The 13,846-nt window shown below is 33.5% G+C and overlaps 2 protein-coding genes across 4 annotated transcripts in view; one reads left to right on the top strand and one right to left on the bottom strand.

Moving 5' to 3' along the window:
• LOC132754543 (A disintegrin and metalloproteinase with thrombospondin motifs 7-like) overlaps window positions 1-6,515 on the top strand; it is a 113,606-nt gene extending 107,091 nt beyond the window's left edge. For all 3 annotated transcript variants that reach the window (XM_060745190.1, XM_060745198.1, XM_060745186.1), the window contains 6 exons: window positions 169-315; window positions 630-1,997; window positions 2,496-2,666; window positions 3,344-3,490; window positions 3,951-4,101; window positions 4,392-6,515. In XM_060745190.1, the coding sequence (XP_060601173.1) occupies window positions 169-315; window positions 630-1,997; window positions 2,496-2,666; window positions 3,344-3,490; window positions 3,951-4,101; window positions 4,392-4,564 (2,157 nt within the window). In that variant the 3' untranslated portion in view covers window positions 4,565-6,515. The remainder of the gene's footprint in view (window positions 1-168; window positions 316-629; window positions 1,998-2,495; window positions 2,667-3,343; window positions 3,491-3,950; window positions 4,102-4,391) is intronic.
• A 127-nt stretch (window positions 6,516-6,642) lies between these two features.
• LOC132754562 (neuronal acetylcholine receptor subunit alpha-10-like) overlaps window positions 6,643-13,846 on the bottom strand; it is a 60,824-nt gene continuing 53,620 nt past the window's right edge. Inside the window, exons 4-9 of the mRNA XM_060745212.1 lie at window positions 13,166-13,272; window positions 11,756-11,895; window positions 10,898-11,011; window positions 9,832-10,113; window positions 9,287-9,495; window positions 6,643-8,427 (exon numbers count right to left, since the gene is read on the bottom strand). Coding sequence (XP_060601195.1) covers window positions 8,038-8,427; window positions 9,287-9,495; window positions 9,832-10,113; window positions 10,898-11,011; window positions 11,756-11,895; window positions 13,166-13,272 — 1,242 coding nt within the window. The 3' untranslated portion in view covers window positions 6,643-8,037. The remainder of the gene's footprint in view (window positions 8,428-9,286; window positions 9,496-9,831; window positions 10,114-10,897; window positions 11,012-11,755; window positions 11,896-13,165; window positions 13,273-13,846) is intronic.

The raw sequence follows: 13,846 nt of genomic DNA, 5'->3' as shown, positions 1-13,846 counted from the left end.
AAATTCTAATTTAGGCAACAAATAGTGACGATTAGTCTAAAGCACAATTTATTTATCTCCATTTAAATCAATATTCACCGCACAAAATGTTAAGAAAAAATACAAAGTAATTGCATCGTATATCATTGTAAATAGTTTTACATTATAGCCGAGGTAATTTAATTTCAGTGCAACGGAAATCCATGCGGCCAGAAATACAGGAAGGTACAGTGTAAGGATATAAACATTGGCTGTGAGAAGAATGCAATACCGTTATCTGAGATGCCATGTAGTGAACAGCCTTGTGGAGAATATGTTGCCTCTGAATGGACAACTGTATGTTTATTTGAAATTAGCTTGAATATATATAAAAACTTGTAGCACAGATTAAAAGGTATCAATCGTAATGAATGAAGATTTTCAAAATCTGTAGTTTAGCATTTAAAGCTTTCGTTACAAAATAAAATGGCATTTTTAAAATATACTGTTCTCTGTATGAAACGTTATATGCAATAGGCGTACATGATTTGTCATATATGCAAACGATATTGACGGCGTTTAACCAATAACTTAAAAAAGGTTTGATTTAATCTGTACGAAAAGGATTAACCGAATATAAAGATAAAATTTCATTGTCTTCTCTTATGCAGTGTACAAGAAGTTGCGGTGATGGTATACAGACAAGACAGGTTATATGTCAAGGTGCTGAATTTTGTGATAATTCCAAAAAACCTACATCTCAACAACTTTGCAACGTCATTCCATGTTCAGATCCTTCAACAACAACGACGTCACCTACAAGTACATTAAATGAAAACCACGAAAAGATAGTTACAGCAAACGAGAATGCAGAGATAGTTACAGATAGTTCTTTAAAATCAACAGAAAGTATACCAAATCAAAAGGAACATGGAGAAGAAATTATAGAAAATAAGGTTGTGCCTACCAGTACAGACAAGATAATCCCAATGCATGATTTAACATCTCAAAATTTAGAGTCAGAAGAACACCATGATTTTATTGAAACTGAAATGGAAACATCTCAAAACAATGATTTCATAAAATCAGATTTGGAAAGCCAAGAATCTAGTAAAGACAATATTGACAAAGATGATACTCAACATTCACACCAACATAGGCATCATCATGGAAATACTGAGGAAGAAACCGACATGTTCCCACAAAGTAATGATATACCAAATCCAAATCAAGAAACCCTTGTTAATTCTGTAGACAATCTAAAAAACAAAACAAGTGACAAGAACCTTGAAACCGAAACAGAAATTGATACAAAAGATACGGAAGAAAATGAATACTCAAGTTCAACAGTGGATGACTTTAACCCTGCAAAGGATATTTCAAAACTATCAAAACTGTCAAATAAAAAATACGAGTTACCGCCTTTGACCAATTTGGATAACTTACCACTGCTACCAAATAATAAAGAACTACCATCTCTTCCCAATATGAAAGATCTTCCTCCTTTACCAAATTTAGATGAATTACCACCAATAAATTCTGCAGAATTCGATAAATTACCAAAATTAAGTAATTTACCAAGCTTTGATAGTTTGCCACCACTTCCAGGAAAAGGACCGCTGCCAATTACGATGGATAAATCAACTTTAAATACAGATATTAATTTTGATTTACATGAAACAACTGATTTAGATAAAGGTAATATTATTCCCGAAGATATTAGTTTAAAAGGATCACAAACTATTGAAAATTTAGCGACAGAGGAAGATATTTCAGAGCTTCCAGGTGAAGACAATATTCAGAAGACCAATACTGTATACAATATTGGTAGTGAAAATCTAGCAAAAATAAACATGCCTAGTATTCCAGACGTTCATATCAATTTCACAGACACTAAGAACGAGAATCAGAACATCACATTAAGTGAAGGTGATTCATTAAGACTATCAAAGATGACTGACAACGGTCCATTCTTACCGAGAGTTATAAATACAAATCAAGCAACTCAATACAAATGGAACCCACTTGATTGGACCGAGGTATATTATTTACTGACTTGGCTTTTATTTTGCCCTTTGTGATTGAACCGAGTAATTCTTGTATATGATAAATGAATAATCCTTAAAATCAACAAAACAAATTATTTTATCTAAGGACATTGTTTCACTTTAAATGATATTTTTCACATTGCATTATGTCACCGATATCAATTTAGCTCATATGGCGTTAAAACAGGAAGATGATTTTGGCTAACCTGGGGTGGTACTAACTTCAAAGCAACACCTGAGGTCAGCACCATCTCACTGCTGGAGCTAAGAGATGCATAAATTCCAGTTTTTCGAACCCATTTATCACCTCTTATGATTACGCAGAGTTAAACGGTAGCCTCAACTATTTTCAAGGCAACCCCTCAGCCATAAGGGGCATAATGATGATGATGGCGATGATGTTATAATAATAGTAAAGATTATAACATAAATAATTAAATGAATAATAATGAGGTTAATGATCTTGATATTATTTTATGTTTGTTTTAGTGTTCACGACAATGTGGTGGAGGTATTAGAACACGGGTAGTTGAATGTATTAATTCTGAATCCAATGAAGATGTTGACCAAACTTTATGTGATATTAACACCAAACCAAATGCAATCGGAGATTGTAATAAAGACACCTGCCATGAATGGGAATCTTCAGAATGGTCACAGGTATATTTTTATGATTTTCTGCTCTCTTTGAACAAAGAGAATTGTTGAAAAGTTTCAAATTCTACCCTCAAGTACCATATTTGTGATTTTATTACTTTTTAACACATTGTAACTATGTACATGTATTATGTAATGGATCTTTCTTAATTTGCTGTCTCTGGTTATTTCTGAATGATAGAAATGAGCCGCGTCATGACAAAACCAACAGTATGGGTTTGCGACCAGCATGGATCGAGACCAGGATCCATGCTGTTCGCTATCAGTTTCTCTACTTGTTATAGGGTCGGTAAGCGAACAGCATGGATCCGGATCCGCGGATGCGCAGGCTGGTCTGGATCCATGCTGGTCGCAAACCCATTATGTTGGTTTTGTCATGAGGCGGCTCAAATGGTTTAATTCGACATTTATAAGCGTGTTATCGTTCCTGTGGGTTCTCTAACAAGTCTAAGGTGTAAAACTTTTAAATCACAAACATTATTTATAAATCATTATTTTATTACTATTGAAACCAGATTTCGACTCTTCATGAATATACACAGCATGTCGCATGATTAACTTATGATTATTTACAGACATATCATAATATCAACTAATGGCTTTTTAGCGACATCGCTTTCCGAACGACGATCACTATTAGTGAGAACGTTTTTATATAAGATTTAATCTGTCAATTTAAGTGTTCAGCGACTTGTGGCAAAAGCATCAGAACGCGTGTAGTGTCATGTCCACAAACTGGATCATGTGATCCCAAACATAAACCGGATGAGGAGGAGATGTGTGATGTACCAAAATGTGTTATCTGGGTGTCTGGGCAGTGGAGCAAGGTGTGTATATTTGTTATAACATCGATACAGATATACAGGTGGTCTGCCGGTACAGATTATAAATTCTGGCTTGAGTGTAACTGTTAAAGGCAGTTATGATACTCCATCGAGATGACACAAAATATAACACCTAGGGGGCCCGCCGCTGCGACAGCAGTTGGAGTTCATTATTAACATTACTTTTTGTTTCGTATCTAATAAAGATAGGAAAGATGAAATGGAATCTGGTTAATATAGCGTTATATTCTTATATAAGCGTATGGTTCGTAACGTTGTGACTTAAATAGGTTTGACGTCATTTTAATCACGTAACGTATCTTAGAAACCATGACATTTTCGTTGCAAACACTCGAAAATCCAGTTTTTTTGCTGATATAACTTAATACAATTACAGCTTATATTATGCACCTTTTCTATTTTATTTTATTTTTTATACATGTATTTCCATTGTATTAAACAGTGTACCAAGCAATGTGATACCGGTGAGCAATTTCGTCTCGTGCAGTGCGTGAACGTGACAAACCAACTTCCAAGTCATGGCTGTAGTTACCCGGAGAAACCAGAAGAAAAACAAGATTGTAATACAGATCCTTGTAAAAATGATAACGCCGGTACGTGTTAATTCAATTAAATATATATAATTATATATCGATAACAAAAACAGCTTATTAGGCTAAGTATATAGTTTTAGCTTTTAATAATTGTCAGCGTTATTTCAAGAGCTGTTTTTGTATTAAACTCTGTCTTTCATTACTTTAGTCTGGTCAGTTTAATTGATTACATGCCGAATTTTTAATGTACGGATAGACCTTTTTACTTGCAAGGATAATTATATTACCTGTTTACAATATTAATTATGTTTTTGTAGAATGAAATATAATTAATTTTCTTTTCTTTTCAGCCCTTTCACTGAGATGTGAATATAATGACTTTTCATATAGCTTATGTCGTGCATTGCGTAGAATGGGACAGTGTCATAAACGATTTATAGCGTTAAAATGTTGCAAAACATGCGGGATGGACTCACATAAACGTGCAAATAAAGACAGACCAAGAGGCCACTCATTGAGATAATATACAAACCAGAAATCGTTTACCAGTATTAACTTGTATGATATTCTAGATTTGAAGACAATATCCTATAAATTGAAACAGCGGAAGTTGTTATACTCGAGTTTGTAGTGTAAAGATATTCTTTCACACTTTTTGTATTAGGATATGTTTCGTTATAAAATGATTAATTTTGGATAGTGTATACTATCCACTGTTCAGAGGGATACCAATTTAAGTAACCCGAACTTCATGTAATATTGAGATGAGTGTGTTCAAATACTTTTGAACTAACGGAGAACGGTATTCAATTTGTAATTTGTATATCAATGTTTGACAAGTGTACAGTATAGTTGTTGAAGTTTTCATTTCATTCGTAGAACAATTATAATGTTCTGACAAGAATGTAAGTGAATAGCTTAGGTACAGTTTATATTTTGACACGTTGTATTGCAATTATGAATGTGTCAGGATTGATTATGAGTTTGAACAGTTATACTTGTACAGTATTGATATTTCTTTACCATAGAGTGAAGAACAAATATTTTGTTTCTCTGCTCCTTAAGTGTTCGGACAAAGTCTCAGCTGACCACGGTTTATAAGAGAGGGAGAGGTGGATATTGACGATGCCGTCTGGTTTTTTAACAGGGCTGAATAAATCCATGATTTTTTTAAAATGCGGGAACAATATACACCAGAACGGTTGTAATATAAGGTTATTTTATTAGAGGATCCGACATTGGCAATAGAGCTTGTATGTTCAAAATTTAAATAAATTTATAATGGAATATTAAAATTCTGAAGAGCAAGGTTTAGATAAAGAATCATTTGCTTTAATACGATGAATTAATACGATAATTGATCGTTGAAATAATTTTTGATTTTTGATATAAATGGAATCATTTCTTTTCACCCAAAGTGTCTCAATTACTGTGCAAGACATTTGCAATATTTATTCTTTTTTATATTCTTATGTTTAAACGTGAATTCAACTATTTGTTTTAGTGCTGCTTCAAAACAATGACAATAACAAACAATAACCTGTTTGAAAGCTTGAGAAACAGGTGCATGTATAATTAAACGCATCTTATATAACGTCATCTGATAATTGTTTTTCCCTTGAATTAATGAAAAACATTTTTCTTTTTTGTCTTTTTTAGAGTATTAACATGAAGAAAGTCAACAAAACTATAATAAGCAAGTAATCGTAATTTGATTTTTTCCCCGACGATTAAGATGATTCATGAAACAGCCAGGGTTGGGGGCGGCGGGGCCAGGGTTGGGTATTTCAAATCAGTGCTATGTAACTAATTTATGTGTGTTTATAAGGACTTATCGAGGTATTCATATGATATTACTTGTCATTATTAGACAATGTTTGTTCATGTTTTATCATATCTCATCATGGTGTATAATGTTTTGTCATGTTTTATAATTTAGACATGATAGAGAACAACATCATATTTCAGTTATAACAATATAAGATATAAGTATAATATTATATAATTAGAGATCCTCCTTATATCTATATTTTACATAGAAAGTATAACATATATACAATAAATTGTCAACAATGCCTTATTTCCATAAAAGTAACAAAAAAGCAGATGGTCCTGTACAATAACTAAATATTTTCATATTTTCAGTGTAATGTTTTAATAATACAAGCCTATACCAGAATTAAATAAAAGATGTCTTTTCATTTTTTTTTTCATAAAAATGTTCATGTGAACCACATTTATATAGTTACCATTTGCAAAAAAGCCTATGAGTTATGTAATATCTATTATTCCAATAAACCGTTGACCAAACTAAATATTCATAAGATATACTGTTCATGTATTTTAAATGATCATTGTGCTAATGATTTATATATGTAATCATGTTTTTAATTTTATCATTTGATATACTTTATAATTTGTCATTTTTGTTATAAAATTATGCGACAACATACAATTAAAAATGTCAAAAATGAGTTTTATGTTATATGATTTTCTTTACCCTACACCCTTTAAATTCACTATGTTTACAGAACTTATCATGGAAACACATTTATTTTTATCGACACAAATACGACAATAGTTTTTGTGCATCAACGACCTATTTTCAATACTGTTTGATTTTTGTCTGTGCGTATAAAAACATTTTGGTACTAACACTGTATAAACACATATTCAACAGAAAAAAGGAGAGAAAAAAAAAACAACGTAAAAGCGCAGTCAGAGAAAAACAACAACAATGCTACTGAATTTTAATTATATGATTTGAAAAAACACTTTTATTTTCTTACAAATTTATAGTAGATTAAAACACAACTGTACACAACCGGAAACCAAAGAATGATGTTTCACAGAACTGTAGATAAGGTAGAGAAGAATAGTCCTACTTTTAACAGTTGCACATTTATCACTTTTGAGATGATTGTTAATTTATATCAAGCTAAATGTTGATTTATGTCAATGTCTGGCATGTTCAAATAAATTGTCCTGAATGTTATTGCCTAGGTCCAAATACGAACCTCGAAACAATGAGGACACTGTAAAATGTAAATTAATATTTAAATATAACAACTTAATATTTCAGTCGTTAAGGCACCAAATCTATTATTATCAATCATTCACTGTCCTATGCACATGCATACTGTATGACAAAATTGAATGATTCTATATATTGTATTTCATAGATGAAATGATTTGTATTGGGAGGTCAGATTTAAACTGTTTGATAAATTTTCACATTTAATTTGACTAGAACGTTGCTGATGAAAGAATCTCGATATGGTAAAACAGTCTAGCAGCTTCAGTTTGTAAAAAAACCCACACTATGGCACACATTTCTTACACTTGCACTCGACTGAGAATATCACACTATCACATTTTCACTTGTAGATATATAGGTCATTTTCTGAGACAGAGAATAAAAAAGTAAACTATCTAACATTATCTATCTACATGTAATAAGTAACGTGAAACAGATATTAACAGAGACATTCCTGCAAATATTCAGCAGAGTAAAACAAACTGATTGCAATTTTGAACCCACGACACAAGCACTTAGCACTTAGTTATCTTTGCCTGAATTGCATGAGGGAATTGCAACGAGAAATGTAAAATCACTTATAGATATATCCTTCAAAATCCTTCATCTTTCCAGATGAACATGTTTTTTTATCATCGATAAGGGTATTTTCCCTTAAAATAAAGTAAATTGTATCCCACGTTAGTTCAACCTCAACATTTAACCTTTAGATTTACTGTTCATGCTTGTTATCTTAAAATAAGAAACGGTATACGTGACGTTACTTATTTATTTGCTACATCATGCTTCTACATGTCTGTTATCATCGATAGGAGCATTTTCCCTTATTAATATAAAGTCCGTTGTATTTCATGTTTGTTCAACCTTAACATTTAATCTTTAGACAAGAAACATTATACGTGACGTTTTTCATTCATTTGCTACTTATAATTTATCTTGATTGTAAATTTGCCTGCATTTTATTCCGCTTCTAGGGGAATGTCTGTTGTAGAAATTTTCAAAAGTATGAATAATGAAGTGATTATCTGGAACATGAAGAATAAAACCATGAAAATTCTGTCCACAACTTGGGCCAGTTTCTTCCAATCTTCCATGGTATCTTCCAGCTCCCGCTTCTCATCAATGTGTTCTTTGATACTGTGTAGACAGTCCAGTTGCTGTTTCAATATTCTAACCATGTCGTTTGAAGTGTCGTAATCAAACTCCGGCGGTAAATTTACAGGTTTGCCCGTCGTATCATTCAGGTCATTCAGTATTTTATTAATGTTGTTTTCATGATTAGACATGTCGGACCGGAAGTCTTCAGGATGAACGTTGAAGCCAGCGTTGTCATGGGTTTCGTGAAATCTCTGTTAATATAAAGATTACATGAGATTATAATTATGCACGAGTGTTCATGAAATCCGTTCACTCTGTTCGTATTTGAAATATGTATTTAAACAAGTGTATGGGTTATAAATATGACTGACTGTACGTTATAACAAGAACTGTCGGAGGACAGTAACACTCGACTATTCGAAGTTGTCACAAGGGTGTTTCATTGAGTATAATAATGCTTACCTATATGAATAAATAAAATTGTCCGAAAAGGTACAAAGGCTTGTTATTAAGATGTTTTATCGAGTTAATTATCGCTTTATTATTATGAATGCATAAAATTGCTCCAAAAAAGACACAAACCCTTCAGAAGTTTTGGAGATACCAGCTTACAAGCAAAAACTTTACCTAGAATTTCTAAGCCGAAAAAGGCGCATAATTATGCAAAAACACAAATCAGAGTTATGGGACTTGTGCCAATCATGTAAGATAATCACAGAGAACAGGTGTGTGAAGTTTCAATCCATTCCCTTCAGTAGTTATGGAGATACCAGCTCACACCGAAAATTTAACCAAGAATTTCTAAGTCGAAAAAGGGGCATAACAAGTGTTCCCGTCAGTAGTTATGGAGATACCAGTTTACACGCAAAAACTTAACCACAGGGACGCCGACGCCGACAAATGGGAGACTGCATTAGCTCGATTATTCTGCGAAAACAACATTAGATAAAGCGATAGAAATAGGCAAATTGGCAAGTTGATCATACAATGGACGAAACATTTCATGTTCTGGCTCTAAGTTTATTCAGTATTTTTGGCTGATGTTATTATAACGCATAAATAAGCATTTTATAGGTCCTGCTTAAACTATTATTTCAACAAAAAGGATACCTCAACGTTATTACGAACGTCTGGTACAACCCTGTTATCTTTCTCCGAAACCTTTACGTGGAGAAGGCGCCCAAAACCATGCAAGAACACTTTCCGGACCCAGATAGGCATTTTCTTCCCGAAATTTCCTTTGAAATGCAGGTTAAGGACAGTAACTGTCATCAGGCACGACATTGACACCAACAACATAGCACAAGCGAAATAAACACCTGAAAGATAGATTTTATAATGTTAGTACAACAGTAGATTTTCTCTTTTTCATTTGGAGGTATGCTACTTGAAAGCTTTTATAATTCATTTTGAGACATTTATCTACATGTATATTAATTTCAACTACAACATGCGCGCTATTTGTATCGTACAATATCGTGAATTTTACACTGAAATGTAAAACAATCTTATCACCTGGCTTTAAACGAAAAAATGACTTTTAATCCGAAAAGCAATTACGTTCAATATATGCAACATGTGTTCTTTGCCCGCTGAAATTGATTACATAAAGTAGGCTATATGTTTGTAACATCGTAAAGTAAAAAAATGTTTACCAATATAAGGGAAGGTTTCGGAATCTGGAGGCATTGTTTCAGATACCACTAGCAAGAAGACCGCCAATGACAGCAGCACTGTAATCTCTAGAGAAATTTTCTCCCCGGAATCTGGTGGTAACAGAAACCCAAGGAAGGCAACTGTTGAAATCAGGGTGCACGGGAAAATTAGGTTTAACAAATAGAATAATGGTTTCCTTTGAATCTGAATGTAGAATGTAACATCCGGGTACGGCTGTGAACAGCAGGCGTAATATATCTCGTGACGAATAGACGGCAGTCCTGAAACAGGCAAACATACAGGTCAACTAAGGTTCAATTTGTACGATTCGTTTTAAAAGTATGTGCGTAACAATTATAATTTATCTAAAGTACGTTCAGTTAACAAATATAATGGTAGCGTGCAGACTTTGCTCGACAAATCCATGTTTATTACATCAAATATTCTCACAAAATAAAAACATGATCATACATAATCAAAAGAATGTCTATCATTTCTTTAACAACAACCGAGCCCTGTTTATGCATCAATTTACTTTTTACAGTTTTACATTTTTCATGTTTCATTACATGCAGTCCACAATTCATACATAAATGTTACATTAATAAGTATTTCATATAGTTTCTAACGGAGGGCTTAAACATAAAGCGAGGTTGGGAAATAAATGAGAAAGAAAGGTAAAAAAAAAAAGGTATTTTGATATTTGCAAATCATTAAGAGGATCATTTTGAAAGTCTATGTACATTTCTGCAAATACTCTGTTTAACAAGTTACGCACACAATTATTTGGTATAAGATTGTTTTGTTTCATGTCTATTATTTATAACAAGTGTAAACATTCAATCTAATAACTTTATTTGAGCCGCGTCACGACAAAACCAACGTAATGCAATCTGATCAGGATCCATGCTGTTCGCTTACAAACCCTATTACAAGTAGATAAACTGATAGCGAACAGCATGGATCCTGGTCAGACTGCGCGGAAGCGCAGGCTGGTCTGAATCCATGCTGGTCGCAAACGCACTATGTTGGTTTTGTCATGACGCGGCTCATTTTCCCACTCACCAATTATTTCCCATTCTCCATTAGCTACAAACATGGAGATATCACCGGCTGATACCCTTTCTGAAACATTTACGTCATAACCATGGGACGACCAGGACCCAAACTTCATTTGACCTAAGTAAAGAATATGTACACACACTGTTATATGATTCAGTCACAATGTTTAGTTTTTCATAAACTGAAAAATTCATCGTTGTAGTATATTTTAAAATGTTGTTCTTCGATTCATGCTTGAGCATATAAAAAAATTGACATGTATTGAGCAGACGCAGTAAAGTCACACATGATTAAAGTTAAACAAAGCAATATGTCTCTAATCTTTATGAAGAAAAAACAATATTTTTTATAGTCTGGTGTTGGGAAGGGTCCACCCTCTAGTGATGTGGTCTGACACTGTTGCTTTTTATACATAGCTACAATTTATGTGTTAATATTGAAATAATATTACTATATTAATTGTCATATTTGAAATTGTATCACTGTTATGGGTTCGAATCCTGCCAGAGACTTTAAATACCTGCATGTGAGGAAGCTATCAAGCTAGCTTATGGACCGCCGGCGGTATACTAAGGTGCCTGCTTGTGTCTGAAATAATTCAATGAGTGGTACTTGGGGTCTTAAAATTTAAAAGTCGTCGCATAGCCATTACAGTGTCGGTTTTAAATTTGCAAAGACAAAGGAAAAGCAAAAAGTAGCATTAAATTAAACTAAATTAAGTCTGATGTTTCAGACAAAAAACTGAACTTTCTTCAATAGTTTTCATCTACAAAAGACATACAACAAGTTTTACTCATGTTCATAAAATCAAATTTTATTATCTCGAAACTGTACCAGACGAATAGAAGACCGGATACTCACATTGTTGAACGTCAAAAGGGAAGTATGTTACGTCAACTTTACACAGACTCTTAATGACGCTTGGAAAATTGTAATATACGGACCCGTCTGGATAAACGTCTGGTCGAAAATCAGTCAACCCGCCTAACTCGTTCTGTGCGCTGTAAAAGAAAAAGTTCCACTGTAACATACTTATAACCAAATGTTTTATTGTGAATATTTTTGGCAATGGTTTGATTACCGTCGTATAAATGATTTCTTTATACCAGTTTTATGTATAATCTAATTGACGGAGGACCAAATTTAGTATGTTTACTCATTTTTGTTAGTTATGTGTTAGAGAAGAGGAAAATCCCTAAAACACGCAACTTCCAAACATTCACTACCTCATTTATGTTTACAAGTTTAGACTCAGTTGCGCGTATGTGACCCATTGCTAAAGGCAACTGTTAGGCAACGTTTTCTTAGGCTCTCAAATGAGGCTTAAGAGGTCTCAGCGATTCTTATACCAACATGGCATAAAGTATGCTTCTAGGTTGCACTTGGTGACCAATTAAGGTCGGATGATCAAAGTAGTCAGTCAAGACGTAAAATATTTCCATCATGAAACATTTCCCCACGTCTTCTTTCCAGGCTCTCGCATGTATGTTAGTAAAACCTAAACACTTCAGTGACGAGAACATGTCTCCAGTTTCAGTTATTTTTTATGGTCCACCTAACACTCTGCCTTGCTCTGTCCAAACGGGCCTGGCGGTCACGATAAGTCAATACAATTCTGGAATTCTTCCACGCACCGTCTTAGTACAAACATTGGCCCAGAAGCATTAGGGCAGTCAATACGAAGATGCGATGCTCTAACAAACCGTCCTCGACGGGCAATCAAGAATCGGTCTTTAACTGCAGTCGACACCATTTGTCTGCTTCCGCCATGTCTCCTGATGGGTGTACCATACTTCTGGTACATTTTCCAGGTTCTGGTAATAATGATGTTATGTACACCAAGGTGTAAAAAGACAATAATATGTATCTGATTCCACTAACACCTGGCATTCTATATTGGACGAGGATTTTCAGCTGTGTATAACTCCAAAAGAAAGAGTTTTGTACTTGACAATGCATGATGACCTCTGTATTTTACATCAACATCTTTTGGACATTTTCACAGTAATTTGAATTGGATATCTGGACTTTGATAATAAAAACGAGGCTAGATGGGGTACGCTATGCTTTTGATAAACATATTTTGGACTATGAAACTTATAATAATTTCCATTGAAGCACCACGTGGTTCAAACGCTGAAGGTTCATTTGTATCATTTCATAAGGTGTGAATTAACTGTATATATTAAAGTATCAAAGCTTTGTACAGATCGAATTTGGTTCAGCTATTATGGTGTGTCATTACCTAACTTAAGATTAGCAAAGACTTACTTGTCATAAAGTGTTATGTCAGGAACCCAGATATTTTTGAATGGTACCACCATGTTGCTGATTCCTGTTTCCGTCTCGTTCCATTGTAAGTTACAATCATTCCATATCTGTTAAAATGGTTAAAATGGTAAGTTAAAGATGTGAATTGTTATTGAAAGTCAGTAATAATGGCTTTATATACAGATGTTTTTAGAGACAAAAAAAAATTAAAGTGAATTGATCTAAAATAGAAGGTCTGTTATATAATACTTGATTACGTTGAAAGTATTAAGTACAACACATGGATAATGTTGGCAAGTGTGAGAAATATGATCTAATATTGCATGTATTTATATAGCAGATAATAATTTGTCGTTTTAAAATATTATTATTCATCATAAAAATGTCAATAGCAAACACTAAGAACTTTATCAACATTTTTATATCAAGCAATATTTCATAAAATATCTAACATTTCTATAATTTTTACTAATATTTAATATAGAAAAGGTTAGGGTCTTGTTAACTATAGTGTCACCCAGCCATTTCTTACTTATGAGACACCTTTTGCTTTCATACCATGTGCCTCCCAACTCCTACCACTATGCCAGGCGCCAGGCGGTAATCATTCATTTTAACTACCTCGAGGCTCACGAGACGGCCATTTCGGAACGAATCCCACGAGAAACATTCAACCTTCAA

This window comes from Ruditapes philippinarum, unplaced genomic scaffold (assembly GCF_026571515.1).
Source record: "Ruditapes philippinarum isolate M1 unplaced genomic scaffold, ASM2657151v2 ctg134_1_1_1_1, whole genome shotgun sequence".
Lineage (NCBI taxonomy): Eukaryota > Metazoa > Mollusca > Bivalvia > Venerida > Veneridae > Ruditapes > Ruditapes philippinarum.
Note: the sequence above shows the minus strand (reverse complement) of the source record. Positions and strands in the feature narration are given on the sequence as shown.